The sequence below is a fragment of the Calidris pugnax genome, unplaced genomic scaffold, assembly GCF_001431845.1.
Source record: "Calidris pugnax isolate Ruff unplaced genomic scaffold, ASM143184v1 scaffold56, whole genome shotgun sequence".
In the NCBI taxonomy this organism is placed as follows: domain Eukaryota; kingdom Metazoa; phylum Chordata; class Aves; order Charadriiformes; family Scolopacidae; genus Calidris; species Calidris pugnax.
Genome location: NW_015090839.1, coordinates 14,157,117 through 14,176,366, shown reverse-complemented (window position 1 = coordinate 14,176,366; position 19,250 = coordinate 14,157,117). Strand labels below are relative to the sequence as shown.

Below are 19,250 nucleotides of genomic sequence, written 5' to 3'. Positions count from 1 at the left end.
CTGTATGCTGAAAAAGAACACAAATTTTTTATTATTTAAAAAAGCCCTATTATTTTGCAATTTATTAAACTTTCACTCTTTCTACTTGTTTCATTACTATTATGAAGAATGTTTATATGGTAAAATTAAAGATAAGTGATTAAGATATATAGTAACTGTGAAGAAAAAGAAGGTTTAGAATTTTATCTTTTCTCTCATGTAAACTAGACTAGAAAGAACACAGAATCCAAGGGAAAGACAACAATAACAGAAGTTAACTGTGTATCAGACAAACCATTTCTGACTGTAAAGGGGGGCAGACAATTCTTGTGAAACAGAACAGACAACAGAAAGGGAAGTAGAATAAAGATATTTTGCCCCAGAAGAAAATGACAGACTGGTAGGGATTTTTTAGAAATTAATAGCAAACATAGAGTTTATATGCCATAAAAACCTCATCTTCTGTTAAGTTTATGTCTATAGAAAATGTCAGTTTGTACGATTATCTTGGAAGTTATTTTGTGGAAATAAATCCACCCTGAATAACCACACTGACCGCTTCTAGGAAAGAATCAACAGTTGCATAGCAAGTAAGAAGACCATCATCAATACAACTCTGCACTCTGAACTCTGAATTTGCATTATTTTTGAGTTTCAGAGTGAAGAGGTTGAATAGTCAAGAGTCTTCTCTAACTTCCCTTCCCGAGGTAATGTTAAGAAGGCTGCTAGTTCCACTAGCAGTGGAACCTCTACAGCCCCTGCTGGAGACGAAGTACTGGGATGGATGGTCCATTAGTGTAAAACTGTAAAGTATTTCTTATGTTCTTATATTCTCTGCTCCATAGGAGAGAGAGCAGCTCTAATTTATACGTATCTAATTAAAATCTGAAGAACAGTGCTCTGTTTGTACTCAACTCTAACAAAACTGCTCTATTTTTCACCTGAAGGCTTTTGTGCCATAAGATTTTTATAAAAAGATGAACTGCTCTAATAAAAGTATTGAAGTTACCTTTGTTAACTGTTGACAGCTTTAGTGGTATACTTATAATCCCAACCAAATCTTCAGTAGGCACCAGAGATCGAAGGATTGACCTGATTCGAATAGCTTCCCCTTTTCCACTTTGAATAAGCTGTTAGAAAAAGTTTATCAATTAAGAAATTTAGTACTAAGGGATGTAAGAACTATTTCCTGAAAATTAATATTATTTTTTTTCAAACACTGGACAAAATGTGGAGAAATTCAATTTATCCTAGCACTCTAATGCAGTTGCCAATTTTCAGCTGATCCTACTTTTGAATCTGTCCTAACTTTGATATCATATCAATAATTTCACAGTATTATAAATTCCCAATAACACACACCCCCTGGCATGGATAAGATTCCTAAACCAATCTGATGAAGTGATGAAACTGAAAATTTCTGAAAGATTCATGTTACTTACAGAACCTACAGTGCCAGGTTTTGAGCTTGCCTCTTTATACTATGAACAGACGCAAACCTGTCTGATACATCTATGCATTTTTCTATTATTTCTATGCAGTAAAAATTTCAAAAGGCATTAATGAGGTGACCAATTCCTTTCAACTTCTAAAAGAAATTAGGTATCCACAACCTCTGTCTCTGAAAATCTCTTCTAGTAACTTTCTTAACATGAAAGTACTATCAGCTACAGACAGCTACATACAGCTTTACAGCTAATAAAGTTAATAGCTTTGGTAATCATAAGTACGGAGACTACAAGACAAATTTCTTGCTCCTTCTTGTATTGAGATACATACTGCATTTTCAGCCGGATTTATGCTCCTTAAGAATTTTAAATACTGATAAGCAAAAGCCAATCTAACTAAACCACATCTTGCATGTGGCTGTTACAGGTATTACAGTCAAAACAGTTATTTTACATATTTTTCCATGTATTCATGTGGTGTAGATACCGTATTTCAACAGGGCACACAAAAGCAGCTCTGTATCACATTCTTATAAAAATGATTTTTATGGCTTTCCAGAGAACAGTAAGGGGCCAGTTTCAGAAATTTCATTGGTAGTATAAATGTGAAACACTAGTAGTTCATCTTTGCTTTGATTCCATAGTCATATAAAAATTGTCAAAATTTTAGATAAATAAAAAAGCATAAGGAATCAAAAGAACATGATTCTTTATAAACAGCCTGCAGGGAACACATCTGTCTAGATACAGTGGATTTAATAAAGTCCACCTTCTGAAGGGAAGAAGCCTTTGAAGAGAAAATAGTTTAGTTAGACATGTACAGTTCTGTTTACGAATCTCCTACATTTTCTGAGCAAGTGACAAAATGAACTTACATGCATTTCTGGTGCACAACGTCCAAGCAAATCTATGAGAGCTGAGTAAAATGACATGATGGCATTGCCCATGTGCACAATCTCCTCTTCCTCCTCTTCATCATCACTGAAAGGTAAACAATACCAGTGAGCATTTTTGCTAATATAAGTTTACAGCTCTCCTCTGGAGCTAGATCCGTGATCCAGAAACTATTAATCAGACATACTAATTTCCTGTGGCTCCAGATTACCAGGTTTTTTTCCCTAGAGTAAGCATGCAATTAAACAGTAATAACTGACTTCACATGAGACTTCTATATTTGTCTTTCACTTTACCTTAGCTTCACTCAACAACAGCCGTCTCCTTTGAGTTGTCCTTCAGGCTTCTTCTCTTTCATAACTTTTATTCCACTTTTATCTAGCTCATGCTTTATGAATTCCATATGACAACTGCTTGTGGGTGCAAATCTCTAACGCTCTCTATATATAATGCCTTACACAACGGGGCCTATTATCTAGGTATTGCAAGCACGATTAAACCAGCTATTAAATCACCATTTGCCAAACAAGCATTTACATTTACTTACCCTTCTCTTTTATATGCCTGGGAGGGAAGGTCACGAGCAGGGTTCTCTGAGATCCTGATAGCTTCCTGCATAGCTGCCAACAAACCATTTCCTCCTTCTCCCCTAAGGTCTGGTCCAAAGCACTCTGGCCGTCGAATAAGGAGCTTGACAACAACACTTGCGTTTTCCTCAACACTTTCACCTGAGGACAAAAAAGCACTATACATACTTTCTCCTGACAAGTCAGAAGATAACTGCATTTTCTCCTAAATTTTACAAAATATAAAACAAATCCTCATACTTATTTTTTTAAAAAAACAACTATATCAAGTTGGCAGAATTGGATGTGCTTTATCAAATATAAAAGTGACAGTGGTAGACTTGCCTTGCAAGAGATTTACTACATTCATTCTAGAAAGGCTCACTTCAGAGAGTTAATTTGCTTTTAATGGCAAAGTCTGCCCTCTCTGGTATAAAAGCTAATAGCCCAAGAGGCAAGAAGTGTGTAACTGGACAGGGTGGGAAGGAAGTTTTGACTCCAGCCAACCCTTGCAGCCTCTTGCTCTCTCCCATCTTCTGCAGGACAGGGAGAAAATAGTAGGAAGGTTTGACAACTCATCTCCTTGCTATTTAAAGCCTGAAATTGAATACTTCAACTTTTCTATACACAAAAATCACATTAAAATCAGTTTTAAAGGTCATCGCTTGCTTGAAACAACCCCCTTTATAACAGCTCTGTGTGGAAAAATATATGTGTATTTGAAAAGGGAAAAGAGCGGGTGTTGCTATTGTATAAATTCAGGACAGGAAGACAGGTTATCATCTAGATGCTTGCTGAATAAAACTCATTAGGGAAAAGAACCTTCATATAAATGAACTCCTTGTATGTAACCAACCTCTTCGTGAATTGCCGTTAGTGGCACGTGTAAGCATGTCAGGAATAATAATTGAGTCAAAAGCTCAGCTTATGGTTAAATGCACCTGTTTAGAAATAGCTACAGCTATAGAAAAAGCTACAATACTAAAGCAGCACAGAGATGCAAGTAGCAAGTTTATATTAAACGGAATGTTGCAGCTTTAGCAGCCACCAAAAAAGTAGGATTAGAAACTCTGGTTTAGCTGAGAGCAGCAGTGATACTACCAGGAAGTCCAAGTCAACAGAAGGCAATGGGTAGGTGAGATAATTGGGAGACTGGTTCTAGAAGGAGCAGCTAAACACTTTAAACATGTCAGTCTTGTACTTTTCCCACTTAAAACACTGGTATGATCTTAATACGGAACTTAGGATGAGAGAAAACAGCCTCAAGCTGCACCAGGGGAGGTTCAGATTTGGTATTAGGAAAAAATTCTTCACTATCAAGCACTGAAGAGGCTGCCCAGGGAAGTGGTTCAGTCACCATCCCTGGAGATATTTAAGACATGGAGACATGGCACTTAGGGACGTTGTTTAGTGCCAGACTTGGCAGCATCAGCATTAGGTTTACAGTTGGACTCAATGATCTTAAAAATCTTTTCCAACCAAAATGATTCTGTGGTTCTATACCCTAGCTACTGACTTTACACAGATTCATTCTTTCTTTCTTTATCCCTTTCATTCACCTTATTTTCATACTGCAAGGGAAAAGGAGGATTTTAAATGTTAAAGTCAACAATTTCAGTTTCATTTGGTTAAAAACTTCTAAGTGAAGATTTTTAAAAGGAAGCACATATCAGCAAAAGCCCTTTGCAGGTAGTTTTGATTTAGAATGTGAAGGAAAGAAACTTACTTAAAGCACAGAGGACCAAATTATCTTTAATGTTGCTCTACTGAAGTAAATAGAATTTTATCAAGAATTAATTAGTTTACATTTTCAATTTTAAATTTCTTGTACACAGCATTTTCCACTAGAATCTTATTCTGATCTTTTCTGTATGTACATTTATTTTCCATAACCCTTCTGATGGGAAGCCAAATTTCTTTAGCTTTAGTATCTTGCAGCCTACTCTAATTCACCACACAAGCCCAGTTAACAAAGAATTTTGCTTGAAGAAACAAGTTATTCTTCATAACTTCAGGGTTCATGGGCCAGGATCAAAATTAATTCATGTGTTCACATGAATGTTTGTTGCTTTTATCTCAACAACCCAAATATTTTACTAATTTATATTTGTAATTGTCCTCTCAAGCAGAGGACACAGAGAAATTAGTAATCAAATTTTCAAAAGTGCTGTCTCCAAAACTGTCATAATGAGAAACTTCAAAACCCCAACCATAACTGTTTTTCAGAAAAAAAAGCAGCTGAAACACTTGAAACTAAAACTTAATTCTATTGACTAGCAGTCCATCCAGCAAAGTTTACTCTTCATACTGTATCACTGTATCACAAGTAAGATTGAAGTTATCTTCATCTAATTATACAGAGACCTGTTAATGTTTTTTATAAAATCAACAATGGAAACAATGATAACTTGTTCTACATTTCTTACATCATAGCAGTTTGTCATTTTAGTTTGGCAGCTCTCAATAGCTACAGGCTTATCAACTAACGAACATACTTCAGGTATGTTTACTGAACTGAAAAGTATGTTTACTGTTTCTGTTTCAGGTATTATTTGCTAATTTCAGACACATAGTATGTGAATAGAACAGCCAAAATCTAAAAATTAGACTGCTGAAAATTATTTCCCTTCTGGCTGTCACTAGCCATTCTTTAAAACACCTTCCATATTGGCAAACCAGATAGGTGTTGAACAGACAAGTTTTTTGATCTTACCTAATCTCTAATCTAAATTACTGGTTTGACGAAAAAAATCCACATGGAGTATGTTTTTTGTTTAGTGGCATTCAGATAATCTAAATATGACTTTAGCATCTTTGTTTCATAGACAAAAGGAAATTGCCCACAGAAGCAAGTATAAGATAGTTATCAAAACAGAAGATTTTTTCTTTTTTTAAGACATCAGATTTAAGTTACACTGACAGGGTACTTTACAAACACTGATCCCTCAGAACTATTTAAACATGTGACCTATTGGAAATTTGTGTTTTGTAATGCTTAATTACAAACCTTTAATCTCTCAGTGGCCAAGAAAGGTCTAAAATCAGTGCTCACTGTTTATGTTTATAACCAGCTTATGTGTTATATGTAAATACCAGTTTACTTACTGAATGAAATCCTAGTATCATTGGCAACTTTAACAGGTTACTCTACCAAATTATGCAAGTTGCAAAATGAGTAAGGAAAAAATGCAAGTATGAAGATCCAAAAAATTACAATAAGTACCATATACCAATAATATTGTATTTGTAATTAGAACAGTATGCATTAACCTCTCTTTAGCCATTAACATATTTTTATGGTTAGAAAAGTAATTTTAAGGAAACCTTTGATGGAATTTGCATGCCAAGGAATTACACTTACTGTTAACAAAAACTGCAAATCTTAAGAAAGACAGGTAACGTTCACCCTCTATTGGATTCCATCCAATGTCTGGATATCCTTTAGCCAGCAATACTGGACAACTCTGCAGGCCACAACCCGCCAGGTAAGTAACAACCTACAATACAGAAGCAATCATTTATTCATGTGTTTAGAAACACATTTATAAAACTAAGTGTTTTAGAAAGAAAATGAACATAGTAATTTCTTTTAACAGGGTTTTTATATACCAGGCATTCCAGTCAATAGTGGTGTATCCCAAGGGCTGATGCTAGGGCCAATACTGCTTAATATCTTCATTAATGAAAGAGTGCATTCTCAGCAATTTTGCAGGTGATACAAAATAGACAGTTATTCTCAATGTTACCTTTATCTAATCAGGATATTCCTGTGCTCTCTCACACCATTCCCATTCATATTCTTGTCTCTGTCTTCTCCTAGCTATCTGCATCATACATCCATGTATTTCCATTTCCCAACTTTTCCTCTCCCACAGCATATGCTGATCACAAACACCCCCACAACCGGTTCTACTCTCATCACAGGAGTCTCCCATACTGCACAGAGGCTTTCCCTGTGCTAAGATACCATTTAGGTACTTCACAGTTCTCCTCCATTTATATTAAAACCCGCCTTCTGTTCTCTGTTTCCCAATGCTGTGCCAGCACGTATCACTTCCTTTCCTTGCTTGCCTCCTCTTCTGTGTACCCATCTTCCATCTGTTTTCCTTCCCGGGCATACAGAGAACTTTCATGCCATTTTTTTAATCCTTTTACCCACCATTTCTAGTTCATCCCGCCTCTCCTCGCATTTCCCTTTATTCCTAACCATCGCGAATTAACTGAGTCCTGAGTCCTACTGAACTACCCTTAAAATCCTCTTCTGACTTCCCTTCTTGAAATACCTGCTCTTCCATTCTCTTAGCTCTTACCTCCATCCTCATCAATCTCTATGACTTACATAAGCCAAAAGACCAGCTTCCTTTCTTCACATTCTCCTCTTAATTCTCAAATTTGCTCCTCCCCTAACAAGGTTTCTTGATATGCCTTTCACCGGTTTCACACCTTTTTGCTTGTCATCCTTTCTACCTTATAACAATAGTGAAAGGATGCTGAAGATAGAAATAAACCTCTGTTGCTGCAATTCTCCCTAAGGGTAAAGCATAATCAGGGAAAATATTGCTCAGTTCATCTTACCTTGAGACAACACATCCCTAAAGGAAATATTTCTGAGGAGATCATATCCAAAAATTGCTATGACCAAACTTGCCCTTTTACCTTCTAGCACAAGTACACTATTTAATAAATAGGTGAACAGGTCAGAGTGATCAGTTACCTTATCGAGATCTGGTTCCTCCAATGCTAGTGCAAGCTCATTGTTGTCCATTACAGAGGCTGCTGCAACATCTAGTGGTGTCGAACCTCTCATTGAAGGAAATGCTGCAGAAAGTTAATATACAATAATTAAATTCAGTTTGCAGTAATCACAGCCATGCAGCAGAGGGCAGCAATCACACTGAAATCTAGAACATAAATATATTAATAAGTTGTATGGCTGTTCTTCAATCAAGAACACAGTTACCTGTTTTGAGTAACACTAAACTAAATGCTGATTTTTTTTCTGACTTGACATCCATATCTATAAACATAGTCAACTACACTGGTTTTAAATGAAGATGAAGAAATCAGTATTAATAACATAGCAAATAAGAGAAATATTATGCTATTTCTTTAGCAGAGCAACAGGTTACCTAATTCTGCACAACCCTACCAATTCAAGATTTTAAAATGTGCCTATATTCAGCTATAAGATACATTCTCAAGCTTCAGTGTTTTCTTTCTCTTAGTCTTATCCCATTTTCTGTGCTTAATATGGGCAAATGCAGACATAGAAATGGTCACCATGAACAGCTAAAGCACTGTGAAATCACACACTATGTTGCCTTGCTATACCTTATTAATATAGCCATCTATCTAGCCAAGAAAAATTCCCTTGTGTTACAAAATCTAACACATAAACCCTTAAAAAAACATATGTTCAGTATTCCAAAGAAAAATATGAAATACGTATCAGTGGACTAAACTTCAGACGGAATTGAAATGAAACCAAATGAAACAGGCAAGCACCATAAAGGGTTAATTTAATCTTAGATTTCCAATCACAACTATTTTGAGTGGAAAAAAAGTCAAACTGTATGGATTCAATCCTAAATTTTTCAAGGTACTTAAAAACATAGATTTAGGCTATTCTCTTTCTAATACTATTCACAGCCACATAAGGATGAAAGGAAAATGGAAAAAAACCCATATGAGTTAGAGGTGAAACCACAAAGTGGTTTAAGCATCAGGGAGGCTTTATCACACGCTTCAACTTGCTATAGAAATTAGATACTAGTCTTGTGGTATCACAGATCCTCTTGGTCTTGCTTTTAGCTATTACAGCCACATGCCATACCCAGTCCAACGCTGCTGTTTTCCAGTAAGTAACTAAGATGCTCAAACATGGCCTTTTGGTTTTGACGACTAATTCGACAGAAGTAGCACAGGAATCGACAACAGCTTGCCACCATCTTAGGAAAAACGATGTGCTGAAGAAGAAAGTTGACAAAGCAGTGAAATATGTTAATTACCAATCTGTCCCAATTCTTCTCCCTTCACTCCTAACAAGGAAAGTATAGTGAAGTTACCAAGGTGATAAGCAGCTGGCAGCTGCTTTGCTTCTCACTTAAGAAAGGACCCACATTTCCCTTTAACTTTTGCATTCATTAGGCCATAAGGTTTAAAATGTTGAAAAACATTTTGCAGAGGACTACAGGGAATACATAAGGGGAAAAAAATGGAGGAATCATTCTCATCAAAGCAATTTGCTGACTAGCAAATGCAATTATACAAAAACTCTGTCTTAGCAGCATTACGATAACAAGCTCAACCCCACATATTAGGTCACAGCAGAATGATACTCACTAAAACCTTACTGTGATAGAAATGCTGAGAGCTTGCCCAAGTATTTTCTGGGAAACACATTTCACCAATGAAGTACTTTTCCAGGATTCTGTTAGCCAGTACTAGCAAAGTACTTCCAAGGTACTGAGATACCTTCAGCCATACCATATTCCGTAGATCTCCTCATCTATTTCTGACTCATTTATAAACAGCACAGCTGGAAAAAAAGCCTGGCATAAATTTTCTTCAGCTTGAACTGACAATTTTTTACCTTCTCACCGTTCCTTCAGGGAAGTGTGAGCTATAACACTTGTTATAACACTTGAGACACTACGTGTCTCAATACAGCTTCATGATGAAATCACTTAATCCCAGAAGCTGGAGATCTATCTTAAACCATCTGCTGCCACAACCTAGGAAAACCAATTCCTAAACCAAAGACTACACTGCACGGTGGCTCATTCCATCTCTTGAAGCTATAACACTGAACAGAAAGAAATGTCCATGAAGCTGGAAAGAGAAAATAAAAGGAAACATACTAACAATCTAGCTGTCAGCAAGTTGTGCGAGAGCAAGAAAAGCAGTGTTCTAGTGCTTGATGCCACCATTATACTTGAACTATATAGAAGGGACTCACTAGATAAACCTTTTGAATTTCAAATGAGTATATAAAACCATAGCTGACCAAGGCATGCTCACTGTTTCTGGCCCTACTCCTTTTTATTCAGAAGAATACTACACCTGGCAGAGTGAAAGGTTCGCAGCATGCACAAACGTCTACCTTTTCCAGATTACAGCCTAGTAGTTCTACCTAGGGTAAAGAACCTTTCAAATGAGACTTCTCTACCAGATTAGAAGTTAAGCATGCCAGCAGAAGATCAACAGACAGCAAATGGCAAGTCGCAGAAGGCAACGACAGGGACTGGGAGAATGAAGAACTGCCCACAGTAGAAGATAACGTTTGAGACCATCTGAGGAACCTGAAGGTGCACAAATCCATGGGACCTGATGAGATGCATCTGCAGGTCCTGAGGGAACTGGCAGGTGAAGCTGGCAAGCCATTATTCATCATGTTTGAGAAGTCCTGACAGTCCGGTGAACTTCCCACTGACTCGAAAAGGGGGGAACCCCCATTTTTAAGAAGGACAAAAAGGAAGAACCAAGGAACTACAGGCCAGTCAGTCTCACCTCTGTGCCCCGCAAGATCACAGAGCAGATCCTGCTGGAAACCATGCTAAGGCACATGGAAAATAAGGAGGTGACTGGTGAAAGCCAACATGGCTTCACTAAAGGCAAATAGTGTCTGACAAAATTGGTGGCCTTCTATGATGAGGTTACAGCATTGGTGGACAATGGAAGAGCAACTGATGTCATCCACCTGGACTTTTGCGAACTATTTGACACTGTTCTGCATGACATCCTTGTCTCTAAACTGGGGAGACATGGCTTTGGTGGATGGACCACTCAACGGATAAGGAATTGGATGGATGGTCACACTCAAAGAGTTGCAGTCAATGGCTCAATGTCCAAGTGGAGACAAATGATGGAGTTCCTCAGGGATTGGTACTGGGACTGGTGCTGTTTAACATCTTTGTTGGTGACATGGACAGTGGGATTGAGTGCATCCTCAGCAAGTTTGCCAATGACACCCAGCTGTGTGGTGTGGTTGACATATTGGAGGAAAGGGATGCTATCCAGAAGGACCTGGACAGGCTTGAGAGGTGGGCCCGTGCAAACCTCACAAAGTTCAACAAGGCCAAGTGCAAGGTGCTGCACCTGGGTTAGTGAAATCCAAGCACAAATACAGGGACTTGGAGGTGTTGGTTGATGAGAAGCTCAACATGAGCCAGCAATGTGTGCTGGCAGCCCAGAAAGCCAACTGTATCCTAGGCTGCATCAAAAGAAGCATGGCCAGCAAGTTGAGGGAGGTGATTCTGCCTCTCTACTCTGCTCTGGTGAGCCCCCACCTGGAGTACTGCATTCAGCTCTGGAGTCCTCAGCACAGGAAGGACATGGATCTGTTGGAGAAGGTCCAGAGGAGGGCCACAAAGATGATCAGAGGGCTGAAGCACCTCACCTATAAGGACAGGCTGAGACAGTTGGGGTTGTTCAGCCTTGAGAAGAGAAGGCTCCAGGAAGACCTTATAACAGCCTTCCAGTACCTGAAGGGGGCCTACAGGAGAGACAGGGATGGATTCTTTATCAGGGAGCACAGTGATATGACGAGCGATAAGGGTTTTAAACTGAAAGATGGGAGATTTAGATTAGATACTAGGAAGAAATTCTTGACTGTGAGGGTGGTGAAACACTGGAACAGGTTGCCCAGAGAAGCTGTGGATGCTCCATCCCTGGAAATGTTCAAGGCCAGGCTGGATGGGGCTTTGAGCAACCTGGTCTAGTGGAAGGTGTCCCTGCCGATGGCAGGGGGTTGGAACAAGATGATATTTAAGGTCCTTTCCGATTCAAACCATTCTATGAATCTATGGTTTGGCAAGACACAAGTTATAAGTATTTTACAGAAGTATATAAGCTATGTGACCAGAGAGGAAAAGAAAGAGAGGTGCAGCCGCACAACCTTTCAAGTAACAAAAAGTTGTCAGAGACAAGATAAGCACACGATAGTAAAATGGGCTGAAAATCATTGCAAATGCATAAGAGGAATGAACAGTCAGGCAAAAGAAGACATGATGAGCAGTACTGGGATTAGAGGAGTCCCCTCTTTTTGGGAGTAAGGCAACAGGACAAAAGCATGAGGCATAAGCAAAGAGACGAAAGAAGATAAGCCCACTTTACTTCTGACTTTCTTCAGTAGCCTAAATGTCCAGTTAGGCTTCTCAAAATTTATGCCACTCTGCCTTTAAACTAACACATATATATTCAAGCATAATGCTAAGAAATGGGACAATAAAACTCTACAAGAAAATTATTGCTCAATTCAAGTATTTGAACATTCAAAATTAAGGTGGTGTTAGTCTCTTATTATAGTTTATTGCTAATAAATTGAAGAGGTATATTTTCCTAGCAGAGCTACACCTCCCATAAATTTAGGTAATGTATATATTTAATTTAAACTAAGGATAAAACCTTTTCAAGTCCTATTAAAAAATAAATGAATCACCTAAAACATCTCTATCATTTTTTAAAAATCATGTCCTAGAATGCTGGGCTTCTCTCTCTAGTAGCATGAAAACTGTTCAATTTTTAACACTAATAAATCTTTAAATTTGGACAAGCAAAATCTATCTTACATGAGGGATATCTGGTTTTCTTCATGTATTTATTCTTTAAAATCTGCTATACTTTTGAAAAGGTTCAAAATGCAAAACACAGAATAAAATTACAGTGAAATTACCTGAGACTTATCTCCTCCAAGCACATTCACCATCACATCCATAACAGTCTCATGCATGCCCAAGACTCTCATTAAGTTAGGATGCTGATAAAACACCTTGTTGTTCATTATATCCCTAAAATAGAAGAAAAGGCAACAATGTGTTTTTAAGAAATATGGTTTTAATTGAAATCTCTGATGCATCATCAGAGATTTCAGAAATGTCCATTCACTGTAGTAAGATAAATTTAAATTCTTAGATTTCAGCATAATACAAAACCACCTGAAAACTAAAGGCTTCACATTTCAGTATACTGTCATTCCTCTAATTTTCATGAATTCTATATAATAAGAATCTAAACTTTTAAATTAGTTCAAAATGGCATTTCTTCATCTTGAAATTGCTCTTACCATCTGTTCTATTTAAAGAGAAAAACATATTCTGCAATGATTTAAGTGGAAAAGAATATATTGTCATGTTTTAAGTAGAGAATAGGGATCAAGAAATCTGAATCTAATCTTTCCTCTGCAGCAACACTCCTTAATTAATTTTCACAGTTCACAAAGTAGATGACAATAAATAGACTTAATATTCAAGGTTATCTGTTAAATGTGTTTCATCAATATTTCCAAAATTACAGCCATCTGTCAGAAGATGTAAAATGGCATGTAGTCCCCTTAAATAGGAATATTTTAACATTTTCAGTCTGCCCACCATCCTCTCAAGATGTTCTAGAATTCACTCTATTGGTTTCACAATCCAGAACACATTTTATGTGTTTTGATAGGGAATCCAAGGATTCTAACATTTTTAGGTCAACCTGTTAAAAACAAATGGCAAATGACAGACATCATGACTGCTTTAAAGAAATACAGAAAACCAGGAACGGAAGATGACTTGTAATACAGCACCTCTGGGAAAGGTGCTGTGCACATGCTGAGTTTAGCCAAAACTTACCCTTTATCCCTCCTAAAATGCTCAGCAGCTTTACAAACTCAGCATCAGGGACAAATTAGATAATATTGTGACATAATATAATGAGTTGTTACCCTGATGTGCTCAATTCAACTGAAGAAATTAATCTTTGCAATTTTTACAAAAACAATACAATTTTTGCAGTGAAATAGTAATAATATTGGAAGATCTTACCTCTGTTGTAAAGGAGAGAAACTGTTCAATGTTCTTAATGTGAGACAAATATTCTCACATCAGCAGGTGTTACAGAAAGGCAATTATTTATCATTGTACTGTTAAAAAGTATAAAATAAGTAGTCTCCCATGTTCAAATGCTTTATGTTGCCACTGATAGTGACAGAATAAATACTAAACAGTTTGAAAAATTCAACAATGCTTTGCTGGTTCTACCTAACTGCCTGCACAAACTTTCCAATTAAAAAGATATCAGCAAGTTTATTCACTCATGCATGAAATATAATGTGAGCTTTAAGTTTGGGAAAGATGTAGTATTGACACCAATAAAGATTTAAGTTATATGTTTTCTACAGAGATGCTAAAACATGTACTTTGATGAAGCTTTAAGCATTAGGCTTAACTGTTTTCTTCACATGAGAAAATACCTTGGTTCACAGAAACTGACACATTTGATACTGCAAGAGAGATCAGTTGGAGCCATCTTGCAAATATCTGTGAAAGTGAAAATTTCTGGTACGTATCTGCAATTTAGTACAGCAGTAACTTTCATCCAGGATCTAAGATGGTTTTACTAATATAACAAAAAGATTTACACAAACTTAAAAATAAAATTATGTTAGTTACATACCCTAATCCATTAATCATTAGCAATTCCTCCTCTTTTCCCATCCTGACACTGAGAAGCGAGCGAATCTGGCCCAGTGCTGCAAGTAGATTAATGGTGTCCTTCACAGAGGCAGCACTAATTGTGTATGCTTTCCTCAGAGCTTGCAGGAGCTCACCAATGCTGTCATATTGCCTACGAAGGAGGGTGTACATAACACGAACTAATTCTGGATCTTGAATCTGATCTTCCTGGGACCAGCGCACCATAGTCTGGGATATAAGTTCTTTCAATGTGGCTAAAAGAATAAAAATACATAAAATGCCATTAGGTATTATAACAACAGAAAATGTTAAAAATGCATATTGTAGTAAAATATTAGATAACACTAGACAATGAGGCAGTTGTAAGAGAGCAAAGGAACACAAGCAGACTGAATAGGATTCTCCAACTGGAAAAATAATTTTTAGATCTTTCAAGACAAGTGTGATGCTCTCGAGAGACGGAAAATAAAAGACATCTACTTAGCATTCAAGTCAATACCAGCATTGTTGGCAAAGAAAACGTAGTTGATCATGACTCTAAGAATCATCCTTGGAAGCTATATGTCATATTTAAACTTTTAATTTATCCTTCATTTCTACATCAAGATTTATAAAATAGCACAAAGTGCAGCTCAAACACCTTTTCATTAGGAAGGACTGAAATCTAATTTTATAATGCCAAAGAAATATCACATTTTTAATGATCATCAGCCTAGGTTTGGAATACAGAAATTGGTAATTAAGTTCTGAGTATACAGTTCATTGGCTGACAAGTATGAGTTGAATTACAGCAGAAATATTCCTGAATGTGAGCTCAGCTTGGCAATCAATCTTGTCATGGGGGAGGAGGGAACAAAATCTGTTCTAAACTTACAAAAATGCAAGAAAGGAGGATGAGACAGCTGCCTTTTAAACCAAATATCCAATTCAGGGAATAGCCGGGGTGGCTTGAACAGCTTTTGCTGCTCACTCATTTGATGAATATTTCGCTATTTTGTTGTTCAAACAAAGGGTCTACATTGTCTTCAAAAAGATTATCTACCTGGAAACACCTCCAAATTGCATGATGGCACAAACACACTCAGGAGTAGAAGATACAAACTGGCCTAGAATTGGGGAATTTAACCTGTATTTCCCATCTGTTTAGGGAAAGTCACTGTCACTTGGGACTACAGTTTCTAAAAAAATTGTATTGTTTGGAGCTACACATGCATATTGCTTGAAGCAGTTCTGTTGTATACATTACATATTCAATGACCCTGAAAACAATTATTCTGAGTCCAGAGTTTAAGAAATTTACTGAAAATTAAGCACATGTTCCAGTCCTTGTTCCAACCAATGTTCATTGATGATATAAAGTAGAACATGAATAATCACCTTCCCTCTTAAAAGAACACAAGTTTTTTTTATATCTGTTTCCAGCAACGTTACCTCTTGACTTTCCCAAAGTTCTTCCAATGTATTTCATTTAGACAGCCCTATTCTTAGGGGCATGTTACGAATGAAAACATTAAAAAAACTTTGTTCCAAAACACTCTATAACTTCTGCAATCAAAACAATTTCTTCTTTCACCACAACAAGGCAACCTCCTCTTCTTTGATTCTTGCACTAAACTTTTCTTTCCTTGAATAACTAATAATTTCCCACAGCTTTCAAATTTACTGAGTGTCACAGATTTCTGGTTACATAAATAAAACACACTTCCGTCCGAAAGTCAATGATCTTATTAAAGAATATATTTACTTATTCTGGCTTTCTGATTGGAGGGAGAAGGGGATAAACATGGGATAAAGAGAAAACCGAAGTGCTAAACTCAAAGAGGAGCTAAGGTTTCCTCCTGTGAAATTACATTAGGTCTTTGAAAGCTCAGCTGATGGTCCCTCTCACAAAGTGTGGATATTTTTTTGTCTTTTTGTTTTACAAATCTAGTTCTTTCAGTCCCTTAGTACTGCCAGGAATATATATTTTTTGTTTGATTGAAAGGAATATTACTTTCAAAATAATGTGATATTTTGGATTATTTCATTTGATGCTGGAAAATACCATATGATTCACTCCAAATATCTATTTTCCACTTTGGCAACAAAAATATTATTTGCACTGACTCAATTATGAGGGCAATTTTATACACTTGAGTTAATTGTCAGATATTTATACATATTACTAAAAGATTATTCCGATTTTTAGTACAAACATAATATTCCTCAAGAAACACATTCTCATGAAATGAGCAAATGAAAAACAAATTCTTTCCCTGATACTGAATAGTCTATGCAGAAGCTCCCATGTGTAAGTGCAACAAAATGGTTCTGTGTTTTTTAGAGCTTCTCTCTGGAGTTTTGAAAATGTTTCTCTGTAACCAGTGTTAGTGTTTCTTAGGTTTTAATATCTTTGAAAGTTTTTATTTTTCTCTTCTGATAAGCTTTTAAGTAGCATACTGCTATTTGTAATTACTTTTAGGCAGTATGGCAAATAGCCTTGGAGAAATCAATTAGCCATGTCCCTGCATGGATGAATTTTTGGTCAAATGGTAAGAAACGGAGGTTAGAACTATATGGTAGCGGTCACAAAGAGGGAGAAACAGCAGTGAAGTTCTGCATATAGCTGTGCACCTTTCTTCCCTGAAAGACTTGAGAAGGGGATAAGCAGACACAAACAAGTGTGATTATACAAAATTATGAAGGACAGTAAATATGAGTGTAACTGAAAAAAAATGCAGAATTTAAAAGGACAAAACTAGGCAATAAAATGGTGATGAAATTCGGTTTAAATAAAGTCACTGTAAATAAAATAAGGCAGGAAAATATATTCCTCTTTTATAAATAGAATGATGAGATAAGATCTGGCAGATAGATACATGAAAATCACAGAATCACAGAATAGTTGAGTTGGAAGGGACTTTTAGAGGTACCTAGATGGTTTCTGAATATCTCTAAGAGGGAGACCTCTCTGATCAACTTTATAAAAATATGAACTCAAATTCACTGCAAGTCAAAAGATAAAATCAAAAACCAGAATTTATTAAGAAAGAAATGGTTTAAGCAGTGCATATGATGCCATTATGTTAATCCATAGTTCAGTCACACCTTTTCATCCAACACAAGAAGAGGCCATCAAATGAAGCCCGTTCACAAGGCAGGAGCTAAGCTAAAAAGAAAGGTGTTTCTTTATATGAAAGAACCCTAAAACTTGCAAAAGCTCACAAAAATGTGGCAGATGCTAAAGGTTTACATTTGCTCAAGTGGAGACTACAGAGATATCTGTGAGAACGATACAATGGGGATATAAAAAGATAAACCTTTTCAGAGTCAGGAACTCTCCTGAGCTGAAGGTAACTGGAGACTGGGACAGCATTAAAATTCCAAGTACCATATCTGATTGCTTTATTCTTACGTGTCCCTAGAAAGCCATTTGTGGTCACTGTTTGAAATAAGGTATTGCGTTGGGTGGGTCTAAATCAGTACAGCCTGTCTTACCTATCATATTTTTCCAAAACTGTAGAGTCCGCTTAGTCCTTCTAGCTCCAAATGTATAAGACTGATTCCCAGGACTGATTTCTTATCTGAATATTTCTTAAAGATACAGAACTTTGCAGTCCCATTTCTACTGCCTAAAACTACAGACCTCTCAAGTTGCTACTCCCAGCCACTTACATATACTCGCCCACATCTAAGCACAGCGGTACACTCTCAGAACTTCAAGCTGAACTCCTGCAAAGAGGAAAACCAGAAACACTTGCAAAATTTGACAAACACTTTATTAATAATCCTTTACGTTAGAGTTAAAAAGATTAATTAAAAACCTCAGGAAATGAGAATATAGTTCTTTCAAGGCTGCTTTTAGGCCCTCAGTGCATCTTAGTTTAGGTTTAGCGGAGTCTGCTTAGAGTCCACTTTTCTAATCAGATGTATTGTGACAGTGATCTGTTGCTTCCTCCCCTCTAATCCTTTCTACCTTCTTTTACCCTGTACTGAAATGAAGAAGCCACTGCATTTATTGGACCTGAGGAAAAAGATCTTGCAATTCAGCCAAAACATGAGAATAGATGAGAAACAACCAAATGTGATGACTCCAGCACGATGTCAATAATATTCAGCAACAGTCTGATATTCTTTTTGACTGCAAATCGCAAATGTACTGCATTGCAACCAAACGTTCTACAATCAAAAGTTAAAAAACAAGTAACCAAAAAATTGAGCTAACAGCCAGTGGGGAAGTCTGTTGTAAGTAACAGCTAGTAAGTTAACATTCTGTGGTTTCAGTGTAAGTAGCACTCTAAGGAACAAAGTCTCAAAGGACATAATCTATGATTCTTCAACTTAATGCTACAATTGCATCTTTTTATTTTCTTGAATATGCAGTGGCTATTATTCAACAGAGACTTAACCTTTTCACACAAACATTCTCATATCCACACTAAGATCACTTAGAGACATCCATGGTTCATTGTTTTAATGCAGGAACTGAATGAGGGCATTTGTTCAAGCCAGTAAATTCTATTTCCTGATTTCTGCTCTACGACCGGTAATCAAGTGTATCCATTCAGAATATACGGTCCTACATGAAATATTAATATTATAAGAGCAGATACACTCCCTAAGTTTGAGGCACCTGAAAAGCCCTAGTTAAGTGAGCTTGACAGCCACAGTTTCTATTCCCAAAATGCATGAACAAGATCACTGATCATTCCTTTCTACCTGCAGCAAAACTAAAGAGCAGACATATCACTCACTATCTAAAATAAAAAGTCTTTCTTGACATTTCTTGTGTATAAGGCATACTATGCCTTTTATCACACCACAAGCCTCTGGCCTGGGGAAGGAGGTGAAGGGCAGGCCAACAGAATCAACTACAACAGAAGCTGGGAGCAATCTGAATACTATGCGTGGTGACATTGATAATCAGCCAA

The 19,250-nt window shown here is 36.9% G+C and overlaps 1 protein-coding gene across 1 annotated transcript in view; it reads right to left on the bottom strand.

Moving 5' to 3' along the window:
- RYR3 (ryanodine receptor 3) overlaps window positions 1-19,250 on the bottom strand; it is a 210,802-nt gene that overhangs the window by 78,262 nt on the left and 113,290 nt on the right. The window contains exons 39-46 of the mRNA XM_014941650.1: window positions 14,321-14,594; window positions 12,561-12,675; window positions 8,721-8,853; window positions 7,602-7,705; window positions 6,249-6,384; window positions 2,869-3,049; window positions 2,303-2,408; window positions 989-1,109 (exon numbers count right to left, since the gene is read on the bottom strand). Coding sequence (XP_014797136.1) covers window positions 989-1,109; window positions 2,303-2,408; window positions 2,869-3,049; window positions 6,249-6,384; window positions 7,602-7,705; window positions 8,721-8,853; window positions 12,561-12,675; window positions 14,321-14,594 — 1,170 coding nt within the window. The remainder of the gene's footprint in view (window positions 1-988; window positions 1,110-2,302; window positions 2,409-2,868; window positions 3,050-6,248; window positions 6,385-7,601; window positions 7,706-8,720; window positions 8,854-12,560; window positions 12,676-14,320; window positions 14,595-19,250) is intronic.